The 18,467-nt window shown below is 51.7% G+C and overlaps 4 protein-coding genes across 4 annotated transcripts; 1 reads left to right on the top strand and 3 right to left on the bottom strand.

Annotated features, from left to right (window-relative positions):
- Positions 1 to 281: 281 nt before the first annotated feature.
- On the top strand, positions 282 to 2,450 carry AYO20_10430 (hypothetical protein; the record flags this gene model as incomplete). Its single annotated transcript, XM_022648688.1, has 1 exon — positions 282 to 2,450. One exon carries the CDS (start codon positions 282 to 284, stop codon positions 2,448 to 2,450), a length of 2,169 nt encoding a protein of 722 aa, XP_022495339.1.
- Positions 2,451 to 5,957: 3,507 nt separating this feature from the next.
- On the bottom strand, positions 5,958 to 8,797 carry AYO20_10429 (hypothetical protein; the record flags this gene model as incomplete). The annotated part of the gene is made up of 3 exons (XM_022648687.1): positions 5,958 to 8,556; positions 8,615 to 8,669; positions 8,722 to 8,797. The coding sequence occupies 3 exons, from the start codon at positions 8,795 to 8,797 to the stop codon at positions 5,958 to 5,960; spliced, it is 2,730 nt and encodes a 909-aa protein (XP_022495338.1).
- Positions 8,798 to 10,140: 1,343 nt separating this feature from the next.
- On the bottom strand, positions 10,141 to 11,568 carry AYO20_10428 (hypothetical protein; the record flags this gene model as incomplete). Its single annotated transcript, XM_022648686.1, has 4 exons — positions 10,141 to 10,356; positions 10,466 to 11,033; positions 11,088 to 11,181; positions 11,265 to 11,568. The coding sequence occupies 4 exons, from the start codon at positions 11,566 to 11,568 to the stop codon at positions 10,141 to 10,143; spliced, it is 1,182 nt and encodes a 393-aa protein (XP_022495337.1).
- A 521-nt stretch (positions 11,569 to 12,089) lies between these two features.
- Positions 12,090 to 16,944, bottom strand: AYO20_10427 (hypothetical protein; the record flags this gene model as incomplete). Its single annotated transcript, XM_022648685.1, has 7 exons — positions 12,090 to 12,656; positions 12,728 to 13,363; positions 13,434 to 13,750; positions 15,429 to 15,760; positions 15,824 to 16,102; positions 16,145 to 16,789; positions 16,868 to 16,944. 7 exons carry the CDS (start codon positions 16,942 to 16,944, stop codon positions 12,090 to 12,092), a joined length of 2,853 nt encoding a protein of 950 aa, XP_022495336.1.
- Positions 16,945 to 18,467: the final 1,523 nt, after the last annotated feature.

Below are 18,467 nucleotides of genomic sequence, written 5' to 3'. Positions count from 1 at the left end.
CATTGGCCAGGATGTCCATCTTAAAGCCCAATCGTACCATCCTGCACGAGTCTATCACCCCAATAAGCTCTCCTGATCTCGTCCAGCAACCAACTGCTGCTTCATTGGATAATCTGGCTGGTCAGGATGTGGCTCGGACTTCCGTTCCTAGTACAGGTATACAGTCAACATCTGATGCACGGTCAACTGTATCGAGAGAGTCTGTGATAGTCACCCACAGCACAGGGTTAGGCTTACCGAACACACTCGACAACTCTGTTCCATCCAGCGAGACTCTTCCCATGGCACCCGCGCCTCTCCCTACATTACAAAACCCTTGGGCCGGCATGGATCCCACAGAACCCGAGCGTCTCCGTACACAATATTTTGAGCATCTCTATACCTCGAAGACCTCACTGGCATTCTACGTCAAGGGACCACTGAGTCGGGCACGAGCACATGTGCGATCAGGTGGAGACCCTGCGAAGGGAATATTTGAACTTTCCGAATTTTACGAGCAAATTATATTGCCTACAAAGAAAATCGATCTAAAATACAAGGAGTCTCTGGCAAACATCATCAAAGCATTGCCTTCGATTGTGGCGGAGCAGGAAAGCGAGAGTGCCGTCGGACAAGCCGCATCTCAAAAGAAAAGGAGTCGGAAGAAGAAAGCGAAGCTGGGCAAGGATTGTCTGTGGCCTGACGAGGAGGACTTCATTGCGAAATGGTGGCGTAGCAGGGATTTGAAGCCGACGAGCCTTACAGCGACCAGCCAGACCGAGGAGATGCGGAAAGAATTCGCTGATTTGCGTATGCGGGAAAGTGAAATGCAGATGCTTCTAATTCTGGAGGTCATGTTGCTTGAAATCGCCGGATCACGACTCTCGGAGAATGCGAAGCCTGTGCAGGTAACAGATCCCGACGTGAAGCTCGAATCGATCGAGGATGACAACAATGCAATCTTGGCCACAGTTCCACAGAGGCAACAAAAGAGGAAGAGGCGCAACTGGTCGAGTGAAATCGACACCATCGTCGATCGTCTATGCATCTGGCACACCATCAGCCTCGATGACCTTGTCGCCACAGAAGATAAAAGGAACAGCACCACCTCTTCCAAAGCTAATGATTCCCTTAGGGACTTTTGCAAGGACGTCCTTCTCCCATTCTACTCGATCAAACTCCCAGAGCAAATCAAATCAATATGTCGTAAGCTCGGCGGACCCGAGATTTCTCCCAAGCGATCCAAACATCTTCCTCCAGCACCTTCCGCAACCCTGCATAGATCGTCCTCGATATCGTCACTCACAAAACCTACATCAGCAAGGCCATTCACGAAACGGACTCTCGAGAGGGTTCTTAGCGAAGACCACCAACTCCATCGGCACGGCTCGCCGCCGACTACCTTCTCCCGCGGTCCCTCTGTAACAGCTTCCATGACGCAGAATCCTATAATCCCAACTCTAAAGCGCGAGCCTTCTGAGAGGCCCGTCTCTCGCGGGGGCAACCTCTCAAAGTCGGTATCATTCAGTAGTCGCGAAATTGATCTTGCTGCGGATCAAAGGGCGCATGATCTCAAGCGGCGCAAGCTCGATCGGTTGGCTCAGCAGAAGAAGGAGTTGGAGGCCGCAATTGATGCGCTTAAGAAGCCCGATCGCAGGACCGTGGCAGGACTCTTCATGGACGAAGTAGAGGACAGGAAGAGTAGGGAGAAGGAGCGGAAGCCAGCAATCCAGATATCTGCAACGCCGAGGGCGAAGCGGACCCAAGATTTCATGCAGGAGCCAGAATTGCCGCTACAGCCAAGAGTGACGATTCAGGAACAAGATACAGGAGCGATAATTCCGTCGTCAACAGTCAAGCCTCGGCTGGTACGTCCTGGGATACCGAGTTCGACCAGCACCACTAGATCGTCAGCGACAAAACGAGCAGTCCTTGCAGCCATTCATGAGACGCCATCACGCGGGATCGACAAGAAAACTTCGAATCCGCTGAACTTGCCAACTCTTTACCCCTCTCAGGCTGGGCCAGGAGACCTGTTCACGATAGCATCAATTCCGGCATCCAAACGAACAAACCTTGGTGGAGAAAGCGTGCCTTTGTCTGACCCTGATCCGCCTTCTGGATCCTCGCAGGTTGGACGTTCTGAGGGGACGAACAGTGTGCAAAGCCTGCGCATGACTCGGTCCCAGCGCCCAGTTCTTTTTACGCCGGTGAAGAGGAGTGATGTGCCGCTCGACCATGTATTCCGCGACGCACCAGAGATTCCTGAGCAAGCCGGACAGATGATGGATCGAGTCATGGGTGGTAAGGGACGTGGGATGATGGATGACAGCTTTCGGTGGACTCAGAGTCCTGATGATACGAGGACGCCTAGAGGAGGGACTTCTGAGAAAGCATGCCCCGCCACTGATGAGGTTGAGGAGGGAGACATTTACGACAAATTGGGTTGGAATGATGACTTTGACCTGTGACGATATCCCAGCGGCTATTGTATAGATTTGTTAGAGCAAACATAGATGCGTCGAGGATTGATGAATTCCATGAGCCACAATGACCAGTTCTTGTTATGCCAGCGAAGGTGATCTCTACTCTGCGAGCGGCTAATCAGAACGGGACGACGGACAACAAAGTTTTGCATTCGATCACTACTACAAGTCTGGATCGTTCTACTCGTAAAATTTTAACTAGTAAGCAGGGGTGTCATTCTTCATCATATTATTGGGGCGAGTTTGTGCCATGCTGCAGGACATGCCGGTGGCGACATCATCCGATCCTGCGCCTCGCCGAGGCAGAGAAAAGGTTTACTTGTATGATCACAATATGGCCACAATTTCCCCAAGTACAGAGGGCAGATATCGCATCTGCTCAAAAGGCCGAGTGGGGGCTACCATTTGACTGACACATGTCAAGTTCCAGATGACCATGGCCACGATCCTTCGCACGGAGAATCGGCGGATAGACTCCAAGCTGATGCCCAACGCGTTATTATTGTCGCAGCGAAATGGAGCCCATGTGCTCTCCAATTCCGTCTCAGCCTCGCGCAACCCCCTTGTGCCCCGAGGCTTTACCCCAACGGGCCACCACCAGGGCGTCTACTCGGTACAAGGAGTTGCGTCATTTGGGACTCGTTGTTCGCAAGGATGGAGTTGGACTTCAGGCGTCGTGTTCCAACAGGCCTATACTTGTTGTCCTTGTACTTGTGTTGGATGTATACTTCTCCCAGACTTCCAGAGTGGATGTTTCATGTTATTGTGTAACCCATCTTTTTGGCGTCGTCTTGTAGACAACCTCATTTCCCGCCAGAATGTTCTGCGCAGGGCGAGAGCGCTCTCGGTGGGGACCTTGGGCACCCTTAGGTACCTCGAATGTTCCGCGGGGCATGTCAAATGGCGATCAGATACCTCTTGGTACCTGCTTTTGCGCGCAGTCCAGGCGCCGAAGACGGCGATGAGGGCTTGAGTCCGAATCACGGCCGAAGGTCGGAACAAGGCTGCAGAAATGGCTCGACATGGCATCCACATGGCGCGACAACGCCAAACCCCATGTGGCAAGAACTGCATCTCACTTCTCACCTTCACAAACCGATAACGCTGCCACCGGAACGAATCAAGGTCACACTGCCTCACCGGGCAGAAGAGGCAGGAAAGAAAACGACATGACTCGGAGATTCTCTACGTGTAAGTTCAGCACTTTTTTTTTGCCGCCTCCGATCAATCTCTAGCGTCGAGGCTGGGCATCTTGTCTCGTGACTCGCCGAAGCAGAAAACAAGAACGAGACCCTCTGCTCTTGCCATTTTGATTTTCCTTTCCTTTCTTCACCCTTTCTGTTACTTTCTCGAGTTTCAAACTTCGACTGTCCTTATCCTCCAGCCACTTGAAGACCTAGCAGGCCTCCAAAGGGGGAAGAAACGCTGTCAATCATTCCAACCATTCAATCACTTTCCTAGTCTGTCTGAGAGTACGTCAAGTGTGTCTCGCTCACAAGACTTTTTGGACGCTTGGTTTACCCTGTTTATAAACTCCTCGGGAGCAGCGTGGGATACAAGTGAGTGCCCTCCCGACCAAACCTCAGTCGGACACTCGTCTAACCATACCGCCACCAAACAGTATAACCCAGAAAAAAAGAGACCCCTCTATTTTTCCCTTCAACGAGATTGACCGCTGTGGTCCCCCACGCACCACTATTCAACCATGATTTTCACGCGCGGTGTCTCCCTGACGAATTTCGTCATTGCCAGTTCGGCCCTGGCCTTCCAGGTCTTTGTTCTCTACCCGTGGCACGAACGGCTAGACGAGGAATTTCGACGCCTGAAGCAGGAGCACATCAACATTCTCCACCAGGGCGAAGAGGTCCGACTCGGCGAACTGAAAGGAATCAACGAACAACTCAAGAAACTCGGCCATGGCCAGAAATAATGACTTGACATCTGACAACACAACAAGAAGGGGAGCCATGCAATGATTTTTTTTTTTCTACAAAATACACCCGGGAGTTTGGGGGGAACTTGCAGCATTAGAGCGGAGTTTTACTTCTTGACGATTTCTATGTGTGTTATGTGGCCGCGATGCGGGGAGTCCATCATTGTCACCATGGTGGTGTTCCCTTTCTTCTTCTTTCATTTTCTTCCGGCTACTTAGAATCTATACACATAGACACTCCTAGACGGCAGACCGGCAGACAGGCAGACAACAAGGCAACAACAGACAGGGGGACTATTTTGCTCTACAAGAACGAGAACAAGTAGAATAGAAATCCAGCGGGAAGGGAAAGAGGGAAGAGAGAGTTTTCTTCCTCTTCCTCTTGTTCTTCCTTTTTCTGATAACTGAGATCTGATAATTGAGAATTGAGAACTGTGCTGTCCTCACCAAAAAAAAAATATCTCATTTTTCCTTCCTTTCTTCCAACCAACCATCCAACCACCCAGCGCAGATGACATGACCTGGGTGAAAGGGAATTCTCGGTACAAAGTGAACCGGGAGCGAGGTCGGATCGATTCGATTCAATTCAATTCAGCTCAGCAAGGGTGCGAGAGTGCGAGGTTGACTCGACTCGACTTGATGTGCATGTGCATGTGCCACCCTCTACCATGTATCGTATTTACCGAGTATGTGCCTCGGCGTTGCGCCGACATGGACGGGGAGATGGACATGGAGATGTCCTTGGTCATTCCTTGGTTCCTTGGTTCACTGGTTTCTTTCAAGGTGCGCTTGCGGTCACATGTACAAGTACATGTAAGTACGAGGTACAGGGATGTAGATATTGTATCTGTCCCGATAACTCGGGATGAGTACCGAGTACTCGTAGATAAGATAAAGCCCCTCTCAGTTTCATGTACCCTGTCCTGCCACCCTGTCCATGTATGTATCTATGTACTCGGTACTTGGGATGTAGTTAGGTAGGCAAGTACTCGGTAGGTAGTCGGTAGTCAGCCCCGCACTGATTCTCCGAATCGAGGCCTCCCATCTTAATCTTATCATGCACATACATACACAGATACAGTACATACTCGACTCTCTTCTTCACCTACCTACCGTGGTTAGACTAGGTAGGTACGGTATACGGGTATCTAATCAACTGTCAAGACTCTGCATTTGTATCAAGGACATTACAATACATACACGTACAAGTTTTCACGGAGCGAGGAACTCGTTACAAGATAAAAGGCATCCCACTCAGTCAAACCATTTCTACCGCGTGCAGACTAGGTAGGACAACCGCAATTGGGAATGCTCGGGAGAAGCCATGGAATACAGAGCGAGCAAGGACAACGAATCCATAAACAAAGATATACACATGCACATGCACATGCCTCTCTCGAGGATAGTATTCAAGAGCTTTTCTGTGCCAATGCGCTCGAGAAGACCCCGGCACATTGTCTAGGAGTCGGATCTTGTCCACCCTCAAATATGATATCAGTCCCTGATTCAATAAGTCCAGCACATATTCCCCCTCTCCCTTTGCATATCTCTCCAAACGGCTACAATGCTGGATCCACATTCATCAAATCATCACTCATGATATGCAGCACCTGCGTAAACGTCCGTAACCTCCTCCCACTGATCCCATCCATCAGGTTTGCAAAGTCCAACAATACCCTCCTGGCACCCTCGTAGCCACCACTGTGTGCCACCCCACCCAGAGACAAGGCGCCGCCATATTTGACAAACTGATACACCAAACTGAAATGCTCGTCCTCGCGGTTCGTGGTGAGATTTCGTTCGGCCGTTGCAGGGTCCAGGCTTTCGTCTTTGAACCCCATGTCACCCAGCTCAGCCCAGTCGGGTTCTGCGTCCATAAGCTCAACGGGCGCTGTGCCCTGCCGACCCGAGCTCGGGTTGACCATGAAGAGATAGAGACCGAGGACGAGTGCCGAGGCGAAGAGCGCTGTTACGCTATGGACGGTCACGTTGTCGCTGACCCGGCGTTCAGACATGAGTTTGAAGTTCTGCGCTGCGTGAACACATGCTCTGCGCGCCGCCTGAGTTTGGCTCCATTGCGAGATGTTCTCCAATGCGCCCGTCGCAGGAGCAGCTCCATGTCGACCGGCCGCCAACTCAAACATGCGAAAGTCCGCCAAGAGCATAACACAGAGACTGTGCCAGAGGACGACGCAATTCGTGTCGTCAACTTGCGAAAGCGGGCCTGCCGTGTGTGTAGCCGCGAGGACTGCCGGTACGAGTGTGCTGGCGCGTGCATCACCTGCATAGACATGCCAGGGGATGTATGACCCAATGGTCAACTGATCCGACGGCATGAGCCGTTGATAGGCTTCCAGAACTTGGATCTGCAGTAATGCAAGTAGTGACGATCGCCCCAGATATCCTAGCTTGGCAATTGGTGCCATATCATGCTTATGGAGGTCCTCAATCCTGAATGTTGGCGCACTTTGGCTCTTTCCGCTGCGCAACAGAGATTGCCATTGGGTGGCGGACTGGGCCTGGAAGAGCACTTCGTCGCAGGGCGCCACGACACACACGGATTCCGATCTCACAATCGGCGCCTTTGACAACAAGTTCGCGAACCACGAATCACACAGCAGCAGCCCCAGAATCAGGCGCTTCGCCGACTCTATTCGGCTCCACGCTTTCCAACGATCGTCTGATTCCGACATTTCGGACAGCAGAGCATCCAGAGACTGCCCATCTCCGGCCGCGAACAATCCGTTCTGTTGAACCATAGCCAAAAGGCTGACATAAAGCATCTGACTCTGGTTGACGCAATCTTTATCCCCTGTGATAACAGAGAGGTTCAACGTCAGCAGACCTGTTGCAAACAGGACCATTTGCTGCGTCGGTGTTGCGGAACATCCTGCACAGGCTGATAAATCACTACAAACGCGTTGTAAAAAGCTGGGGAACATCTTCGACACAAATCTGGTAGCGCCGGTGGTTCCCAGAATACTCAAACCAATAAGACATATGGCGAATAGCATGGGGGCAGGGGTAGTGCGAACGGAAAACGTCGCAACGTGAATAAATGGGACAGTGGGATGAAACCGGCGGAAAAAAAGGCCCAACGCAATATCGAGGATTTCGGCAGGAGGGAATTCTTCGTTCGTTGGTTGTGAAGAGAGAGCTGGATCCACAACTGCTTGCAGTTTGGGAGAGTGGTATGTCGACGGGGCAGGAGTGCGAAAGGTATCTCTGAGTCGAACTCGACATTCAGTGTCGAGACCCCAGTTTGACGCGGTCCGAAAGTCATCTGCAATAGGCGACTCTGAGAAGAGATTGTCCATTGGGGATGTAGCGACTTCTCTCCAGAGAACTGGCATGATACGATACACGCGGCCTGGACGTGGGTTCCAACATCGCTGGACTCTAGAGAAGCGTTCCCGCGGGACCTTGGCGATATTTTTCGTCCTGTCCACAGGGTCGTAAGGCTTACCGTTGACCAAATCTTTTGAGTCCTGGTATGGCTGCTGAGGGTCAGGGATGCCATACGTTTGCAGGAAGTCGGGAGATTGATCCAAGTCACCCAGCGAAGGAAACAACCACATCTGGAAAGGATCGTGAAAGTTGCTGGTGCTGGAATTGTCCGGTTGAGGAAGCCAGTCAATGCGGCTGTCCGAATATTGGTTGGGCACGATCTCGGATCTGGGAGTCTGTCCAGGATTATGAGGGCTGGTCGCCGAAGTTTCAAAGGCCGACACTTCGCCGCTGTTCTGCGATGGAGAATGTTTCTGACCGTGCGAGGAACTGGACGTCTTGTTGTTCATGGTGGCGATGGTGGAAGGCATCGTCCATGCTGACCCAGGGAGCTGGATGTTAAGAGCATTTCCAGGATTCGACGAGGAATCGAGAAAAGGGTTAGAGACATCTATCGAAGATTGTCTGGCAGGTTGAGAGGGATCATTCCCAGTCTGAGAGAGATAGTTGCTGGGGGAGAGAATCTGCATCAAAGGGATACCCGTATGGGGTCCGCTGGCAAGAGCGCCAGGAGAGTTGAGGTTGAATTCATCCTGTGAAGGCTGAGGTGGGACACCTTCTGAGATGGTGTTCCTCCGTGATGAAGCATTGGCAGGGGTTGATTTGTCGTTCTTTTGGGCGTGGCATTTCATATGCCGGAACAAGACATCGCTAGACCATGGTTAGCACGACGTCCAACCACAAATAGGAGCTTAAAGGGAGCACGAACCTGCGAGAGAAAGCCTTGTCACAGATAGTACATGGATAGGGACGTTCCCGCGTATCTAGAAATGCATGAGTAAAAGGCTAGCGCGGGGTAGGCGGGATTTGACATACGAGAGCGCTCATGGCGCTTGAAGTGTTCAGTCTTTGTGAAACGACGGCCACATACGGTACACTGTCGCAAGACCATGATTTGGGCATATGTGGAGGGGGACCTGGAGCGAGGATGTGGGAGAGGTGTTGAATTGGGAAAAGAATGTGGGAGCGGTGGAGGGAAGGAAGGTAATTGAGGTTGAGACTCTGTAATGGTTGAGCAGACGACTAGTCAAAATAGCCTAGAGATCTGGGAGCGTTCGTCCTTCAAGCCCAGGGTCTAGTTTTGAGCACTCTGCTTGTCAGAAGCCCAGACAGAGAGGGCGTCAGAGGGAGACCGAGTGAGGAGCGAGGAGGGGCGAGATGGGTGGAGGAGAGGCAGAGCAGACTCCTGTGACTGCTGATTTGTGTGTGGAAGCCCCGACAGAAAGAAAAGGTGGAGGGAGGCTCCAAGGATGAGAACGAACCCAGCGAATTGGGAGTCGACAAAACGAAGAAGAAGATGGTGAGTGGAGGAGCGTTCAAGGACCCGTGGATCTCAGGATTCCAAGGAATTTTTTCTGGGGTTTCAAGCGCAGTTTGTCGGGTCCGGAGAATCTCAACTACCGCGTCGCAGGACGCAGCCAGCCAGTTCACAGACTAGGCATGGGCGCAGGCATTTCTTCATCGATTCCTTTGCTCAATCCTCACTCCTTTTACTGTACAATACGAGGTACACGCTCATCAACTAGGGAAAAAGCTGGAGTGTCAAACAACAATACAAGGGAGCTTGGAAACGGTCAGCTGCCCCAACCTCCCCCGGTGCCGACAGCCACGTTTCGAGCGAGATGGTGTTTCCCCCGTCCATAAGATTTCTCCCTCCACTCCTCCACAAACCCCAGTAACACAGTGGATCTGTTCGGTAACAGAAGAATCCCCGGAAGCTGGACGAGAAGAGAATAAGGCACGCTAGAGCTGCCCTCTTTGGGGTTCGCCCCGGCCACTTAGCCGGTTTTGACTGGGGGGCAATGATGGGGCTTTTCCAGGCTTTGGAATTTACGGAGTAGGCGCTGCAAGCCCTACGAGCACGAGATATCCTTTGGTGCTGCTGGATTTTGAGACCCGCGACCAGGACGACATCTGCACTTCGGGAACGTGTAGGTACAGAGTACGGTAAGAAAATGCACGCTTTGGGAAAAAGGACTATGATCTTCAGCAAGACCATTCCATGATTGAGTAGCCCGCCTTTTTTGTAGGCAAGCTGCGTTCCATACCAGCAATGATGATGAAGACTTGGGTGCTTCGCCTAGGGCAGAGCCAGCTTGTTCATCCATTTGCCTGCAGTATGTTTCTTTTTCATTTCAACATGTTTTTGTCCGCCTTTCAAGACAATAAGGGAAAGCACTCAAGACAGTTCTCCGTAACGCCTACGCTTCGACGACGCGCCAACCTGGATTCTCTTCAAAGAGGAGTGGATTTTGACAGGAATGAAACCGTGGCTCCACATTCGCCAATGCGTCTCACGACATGGCTTCCTCCAATCATGCCAGTGCTGTTGTTGGTACAGGTGTCAAAGACGGTCTGCGCTGCGGCTGCGATCTCCAGATAGGAGACCACACATCTTCCAGGTGTCCATTCCTCATTGAAGGACAGGTGCATGATGCAGCTGTTGAAGGCCTGTACGTTTCCAGATCAGCATTTCTCTCCCTTTTTGCTTCTTTGTGGAGACGAGGACGGTAACAGAAAGAAATGACGGACAAAGGACAAAGAGCACACAAGGACTTACCCCAATCGTGATTCCGTTGCCTTTAGCTGTGTTTGACAGTGGAACAACGTCGGCACCGCGATCAGTCACATCAGCCAAAACCTCCATGCAGTCGGTGGCGTTGACATCCTTGTGGTCATTGCACACAGCACTATCGGACTGCGATGCCAGAGTTTTGAACTGCGAGGCAAACCATATGTCCTTGTAGGCATTTGTCAGCCCCAGGCCACGGGGCAGACGAACGCCTGGCTTGTTGAAGGGGCTTTCTTGATATTTGTCCTCCAAAGGCTCGAGAGTGTCGCAGTTGAGGTAGACAAACACTGCAACGCCACGGACGACACGCGTGAACCAGTAAAACCGATCTGTGACTGTCACGGCCTGACTACAGCATGCATTGCCGACTGTTCTCGTCGATTTGCACTCTGCCGCCGGGTTGTTGTACTTGTCCAGTTGGCCTTCGGTGTAGGTTCCACAGGTGTCACGCATGATGGGAATGAAGGTGAAATATCCACATTCATTGTGCTTGAGGTCCTTGGAATATTTGAAGCTTTCACTCTGGCCAGCCTTTTCATTGTAGCCACCAGCAACGCTAAACACACTCACGTCAGTCTTCACCATTTGCCATTATGAACTCGGTACTAACCCAGCAGTGAAGGGTCCGGTCTTGTAATTGCCATTCAGCTTGAACTTCCAGTTGCTGCCAACATGTCTGTTTTCGGTCAAGGTGCAAGAGGTTCCTGTTTTGTTCCCAACATCACAGATTGTCATCAGCTTGTGAATCTCACTCGGATAAGGATGAAGTGCGAGACCATGGACTTACCGCCAGTGCACATGGGCATGACATGATAGGGTACCTCTTGCCCATAGCGGAACTCGGTCCTCATCTCACAGAAGCTGGCGCAGTCAACCACGTTGAACGACCCTGGGTCGTCCTGACAGTCACCGCTGCCCGGCTTGAGCCGAAATCGAGGTGGGCATACGTCGGTGCCGTACTCGTGGTACAACACTGGCATCGCATCGGTCCAGGTGCAAATGTTCGCTGCGGGAGCCGAGACCTTCGCAAACACCGGAGAGGAAAGGACGACGAAGGAGACGGACAGAGCCAGGACGAATTTGGCAGACATTGTGAAGGCGTGGAAGCGCATTGTCACAGTGTCAGCACACAATGTAGGGCTGGATGAATGAACAAAAGGTCGAGATTGGAGGGAACGAGACAGAGAGGAGAGAGAAAGACGACAGATGAAGGACTGTTGGAATTGATCGAAGCGGACCTTCTTGGAGTTGTAGAGACTTCAAGATGGGATGGATGAAGAGGCTTCTCATTCCTCTGTGGAAACACGACCTTTTCACTGATGTATTTTCACAATATAGCCAAGAGGTGCACCAAAACATCACAGTCGGCACTAGTCCTGGGGTCCGTAGTGACATCCAAATAGAAGAGGAAGTATAGCCGGGGAGTGTTCGACAAAGATGCCTTGTATAGAATGGCATATGGTGACAGGGAAGAAGTAACTGGAGGTCAGGTGGCGACAAGTGAATTTGACCGTCGTAATATCACGGAAACTGCAAGCTGGTTTTGGACCGAGTGGGTTTCGTTATCTCTCCCTCCACAAACCCCCCTCCTTCGTTTTCCTATTGTTGGTTCTTAATGTGATTCTCCCACGACATGGGTCTCGCGATGCATCTTGGCCAGCCAGGTCTTGCTGGTGGCGATGCGGATCTTCTTGCCCAAGAACATGAACACCAGGAGCATGAGGTTGTTGGCCATCAGGACGCCGCAGAAGACGCCAGCGATGATAGTCACATAGCCGCTCTCGAGGATCCAGTCGAGGATCTTGAAGCCAAAGCCGAATGAGATGGCCTGTTTGCCCAGGTTCATAGCAATGAGCATCTCGGAGAGATTGACCGTGTAGCTGTCAACCGCGTAGGCGAGGGTGAAGGTGAAGTAGAAGTACGCCGACCAGTTGCACATGGCCACACCCGCAAAGTAGCCGATCCAATGCAGATTATCCTGCGCCGTGTACCCATAAACGATCAGGCCGGCCGGCCCAATCAGCATGGCAGGCAGGAGAACACCCAGACGCATTTCAGCCTCGCGGATCCCATTGTTCTTCTTGGTCAGATACGCGGCCAGTCGGTCGGATGACGTGGTGAAGGGGATGGCGAGGATGTATCCGAGGGCATTGCCAACAGCGATCAAGCCGGAATTGGTCTATAGTTCAAGTATGTCAGTTTTCATTTTGACCCTTTCCGAGGCGATAACAGGGGTTGTCGCATGCTTACCTGACTCCAGTTGTAAGGGGGAGCAACAATCTTAGCAGGGAAAGTATAGTTGAATGCCAAAGCCCCCAGACCAATGTAGATACCATATGTCGAAACCACCCAGAACACAGATGGAACGGCGAAATATGTGAAAGATCGGGCGGCAGTCATGAAGAACGAGACATCACGATCGTACACGCCCCACAGCTTGAGCGTAGAAACAAATGACTTCCTGTCCGGCGCAGGGCTTGAAACCTCGTGCAAGTCGGCCCCGACACCTTTCTCGATCGGAGAAGCCTCAACGGCCGCTCCGAGGACTCTCTTCATCTCCTCACGCTTATACCAGGTTTCTTCGACAAAGAAGAAAGCCAGGATGAACAGAGCGCACGCGAAGGCGAACTCGACGTAGAAGAATAGCCGCCACGAGTAGCCTCCCGCAAGCATGTAGCCAGCATATAAAGGTCCGGTGGCACCCAGGCAGAGGCAAACGGTGTAGTAGCCCAACCTCTGGCCACGTTCGTGAAGGAAGAAAATGTCATTGACAAGCTGCACGGGCAGAGCCTCACATACTCCAGAACCGAACGCATGAATGATGCGACATGCCATTAGAGTGCCATATGAGTCGCATTGAGAGCAGCCGATCAGGCCAACAGCAAACTGAGAAGTCAGTGTTAGCTGATGATTGAGCTCTGGATACACACATCCCAAGCAGGATGAGCGGACTTACAAAGATGATGGAAACGAGCATGACAGGGCGTCGGCCAAATTTAAGATAGGCGGGGACCAGAAGCAAAGACCCAAAGCCATAGGCCAGGTTGGGATAGGAGATCAGGTTTGAAGCCTTATTGGGATCAATCCCGAACGATTCCGCATAGATGCCAATGTAGACCGACGGACCGAGCAAGGACGAGTTCCCCAAGAAAGAATACGCTGCGCAGATGCACAGAATCATTGTCTTCTTGAAGTTGCCCCATTGTAGCGGGTCGTTGGGATCGTCCGCTGGCACGGGAAACAGAGCTTGACCGTAGCCGGTATCATCGCCCTCTAAACACGAAGTGTTAGCATCATGTAGACTTGGCTTTTTGTAAAGCTTTGAGCCACTTGGCTTGGGCTCGAGCTGTAGGTGGGCTAATGCGGCGAAAGTACCTTGAGCTTGCAAATTGACAGTTCCAGGAATAGCCTCTTCGTGAGCATGGCTAGCCAACACAACGGGATGTCAGTAAGTATTGAGAATCCACCAGACAAACATCAGGCGATTTTGCGTGACTCACCTGTGCTTCAAATGGGCTGGATGGTGGCCGTGCTCATGCTCTCCCGTCATGGTGGGCAATATCTGTAGAGTGTCCGGCTTAGGATATCAAGGGGGAACAGTTTGAACCTGGCCACAGGATGGAACTGAGAGAGAGGAACGTGGTTGAAGATGAAGCGAAGGCCATGTGGCAGAGCAGGAACATCGATCGACTTTTCATAATAAATGAAGCACAGATCTTTCCCATTCGGCCATATTTTTTTTCTGGGGCCATCAAAAGTCTAGGTTTAGGCCTCAATTAGCCGTTGCCTCCCACTCTTGTGCTTGCCAACTATCCCCCTTCCAACGAAGGGTCCCTCTCCTCCGCCTTCTGTACCTATCAAGCATGTTCGACGAAGGAAGCGGTGGGGCGACGAGGCGGGGTCTCCACCCCCTTTGGCAAGCAGAGGATGTACTTGTAATGGGGCTCTCGCGCCGGAAATACGCCAGTCTTGGGAGTTCCAATAGTGAGTGTGCGGTATTGGAATGGATAAGGGCCGACAGTTGACTGGGGAAGCTTGCAGCTGGGTGGTTTCTCCGCCGGAGAGCGGGTTCCCGGCAGATACTAAAGAGGCGCTAGGTGACGGCGTCATGATGTGGCTCATGCCCTTGGATGAACAAATCAACAAGTCTGGAAATGGTCAGTGGTGGAAGAGAATTCTGGGATCTGCCAGCAACGTGGGATTCGACTGGATCGTCGTTTGCAGGTTGCCTTTGTCGGTCTGAACTCATCCGAGTAGTTGTGCTGGTTGTGCTGGTTGTACCAATTGCCACCTGGGCGATGGGTCGTTGATTTAGACCCGCGTCCAGACCGCATTCTTAATGATCCGGCGAAGCCCATGGTGCCCTCCCATGCTCCATAGCCAGTAGAGCTAGCGTCGATGTGATGGATGCTGAAGTAGAAGATCCGAAGGAGCGTAACAAATCTGACTTGTCGTAGGGAACGAATAATAACCACATTTACCCGGCGCCCAGATGCTGGCGAGTGGCTGGGCAATGCTCGGTCATTATAGCAGAAGCCTGCGTTCACGGGGTTTCGCTGGATTCCATTCCGATCATCCTAATGCCACATGATTCTCTTTTCCATCTCCCACTTCCTCCAACAATCAACTTAGAGACGTCTGGGGAGCTCCACACGGATTCGGGCAATGCCATCTACTTGTGGGTACACACTGTTGAAATTGTAGACTTATATGCAGGAGATACATTCGCAGACACAAAACCCCCTGAAGAGTATTTTGCACCCGGACGCTCACATGAACCAGTTTAAAAAGATCTATGGCAGCTCTGGCTGTTGCAAAGTTCGATGATTGCGACCCAAAAATCACAGTCGACTCTGTGTGCCCGACTCACGCCGCAAACCTGGTGTTAAGTTAGCATTCCAAAGCAAACTCAGACTGTCTCTATAAAAGCGAGAGAAAGGGGCACACTCACCTTTCCAAGCCTCCTCGGCCTTTGCCTCAGCATCCCAACTCCACAGGAATTTCTGCATCTCCGGATCCCCCCATTTATCGTCGTTGGAGCCACCCGATGACAAGACCTTGAACTTCTGATCACGAGCTTCCTGCTCGGGACCATCGGGCAGATGAAGAGCGGCTCTGGTCGCCAAGCAGGTTTGTTGGATGTGCTCGGCTCGGGCTTTTTGAGCCTTTTCGTAGGCTCGAAGCGCAGCAGGGATTTCGTCCTTGGATGATATCGACGAGAGGACCACTCCTAGCGAGGCTGCGTCTTCCACAGCTTGCGCCGCACCTTGAGCAACATATGGTCTGCCAACAAGATCAGAATCACTTCAGGCAGAGAGCAAATCAAAAACAAGGGGCAGTACATACAACATGGGATGGCACGCATCGCCCAACAGGGCAACCGAATCTCGGACCCATCGTAAAAGGGGCATGTGCATGCACAATTTCCACTCCAGAACATCGCCTTCGGGGACAAGATCCAACATCTTGATCAGATTCGGATCCCAGCCTTCGTATTCCGACAGCAGGTTCTTCTTTGATGTGACGGTTGTCCAGCTCTCGTCAACGCGCCCACGATCAGGGTGAGCAAGTGCCACATTGCTGGGTTCGCGATTAGCATGTACTTCGGCCATATCAAGGAAAAAGCTACTTTGGTAAGTCATCAGTCTTCGGACAAGAGACACTTACTAGATCTCATGGTTGCGCACAGGATAGGCAATGATATGTCTTCCTGGTCCAACCCACCGAATTGCCTTCTTCTCTTCGATATACGGCAACAGATCCGGGTGCTGGCTCAGAGTCTCCTTGGTGAGGACGACCCTGAAGACGGCGTCTCCGGTCGGTATCGCCACGTCTTTGTCGTCTCCCAGGAGCTTCGCACGGACCATGGACTTGATACCGTCGGCCGCGAGCACCACGTCTCCATGAATCGTCGACCCGTCATTGAGCTCCACCGCCGGCGGACTGAACTGGACATTCTCGACTTTTGTGTTGGTCTGCAGCTTCACATTGCGCAGGGCCATTGCTTTCTCCAGCAGAGCCATTTGCAGGTCAGCGCGATGCACGACAAACTGCTCGCCATGGGCTTGGTTGATCGGGACGTTGCCCAGGAGAGATCCTCCCTGCCACCGCAGGATATGGATGGCCCCCAGGGCGACACCCGTTCGTCGAACTTGGGCGCCTACGCCCCACCGATCCAGGAGCCGGAGCATGTTGGGTGCACACTGGATCCCGGCTCCGACCTCCTGGATCTCGGGGGCAAATTCGATAACGTGGACATTGTGGCCTCGTTTCCCAAGAGCCAATGCCGCAGCCAGTCCTCCGATGCCCGCCCTATGGTTGTCAAAAAGGTGTCAGTTTGTATCTCGTTGGGATTCGGTCCTCCATTGGACCGTTGAATCGTGAATTTACCCTATTATTATCACCTTCAAGGGAATACTGGCGCGAGCATATTGCTTCTCCCTGTTCACTTCTGAAGATACCCCCATCTGTGCTTTGTCGTCGGTCACGGAGCTTGGAGATGGTTTGATATACAATGTACCAGACACAGACCCCGGCTCCAGCACTATACCACGGCGGTTATGTTTGGGATATGGTTGGATGGATGGACAGCAGTTAAGAAAGACCAGAAGGCGTTCCCTCTCGTTTATCGGCGTAACTCACTCTCTGGACCGGTGAACGGTGAATGTACGTGTGTGTATATATGTAAAACGTCCAAGAAACAAATTGAGAATCAACAAAAAGGCATCGATACGAATACCATCCGTCCGCTCAGTTTAAAGAGAAAACCGCGAGAAAATGGCATCTCCGAGTCGACGAGGCTATTGTACGATTAGGAGGGCGATCAACGAACAACCCAACACAACCCAACCCGCCTTCTTCGCCCACTCGTGGGGCCCATTCTAGACCCGGCAGATCCAAAGCTGACCCCACGACAACAACATCATCATCATCATCATCATACTCGTAGGACTGGCAAACTGGCAGGATGGGAGTCCCGGCAGGACTGAGGAGGTGGCTCAGTGGGCAGTGGGTAGTGGGCCACAGATGTCTGTCTGTCAGTCTGTCTATTCTTCCTCAGTTTTTTTGGTGTCCTTCAGCCACTGTTCGAAAGAGCCTGACTCTCCGAAGCGGCGAAAAGTCCCCACTTACACTTGCACAAGTCATACCAGATCCCTGTGATCATGGATATATGTACTTGTACCCGTATACAATCGACCGGGATAGATGAGCATAGGTAGCGGTGACAACAAACCTCCCTCTGGTTCCTGTCACTTACAGTACTTACTTCTCAGAGCACAACTTATGCGTAGGAAAAGGTATGTGTACGCTCGAGCATCTTGTAATGTAATATACGTGACATGGCGATGATCCTGAGTTTTTCCACCATTAAAAGCTCGAATTTGCAATTGACAGATTAAAACTGATATGTAGGTAGATAGGCAAGGAGGTAGGTAGGTAGATAAGTAGGTAGGTTGTGTGATAGAGAGGCCTGATCCCCAAAAAACCAACAACACAAACTTCGCAAACATGTTTCCCATTCCCATCCCCATCCCATTCGTGTCCCTCGTTTCCAATGCCATGAGAATCCCTCAGATGCAACAGACCAAGAAAAATCGAAAAAAAAAGGGCAAGGGGGGAGGCAGACTGCCAAAGGTGATAATACACAAGGGAAAAAATAGGACAGTAGAACCCAAAAACATCCAGCTACCTTTGGAGGAGGCAACATACCACATGTTCTGAACCCCGGAACTCATCAACACTCAGTGCAACCGCCTCCTTCTGTCCCTCCCCAAACAAAAGAGCCGATACCAAGGCATGATCAATAAAAGAGGATAGAGAAAGGACGATGAAACACCCCCTTAGAAAAAGAATAGCCCACAGGTGCTCGCAATCCACCTTTTCAAATGCATCCCGCATCCCTTCCATACGCTTCACTGTGCACCCTCCCAACATGAATTGCTCAGCGATCCAAACCCCCCAGATGATTTCTCTTATGCCTGCCACGCTA

This window comes from Fonsecaea nubica (assembly GCF_001646965.1).
Source record: "Fonsecaea nubica strain CBS 269.64 chromosome Unknown Scaff111, whole genome shotgun sequence".
Taxonomy (NCBI): Eukaryota; Fungi; Ascomycota; class Eurotiomycetes; order Chaetothyriales; family Herpotrichiellaceae; genus Fonsecaea; species Fonsecaea nubica.
The sequence above is the reverse complement of the archived record's forward strand: the minus strand, read 5'-3'. Positions and strand labels throughout refer to the sequence as shown.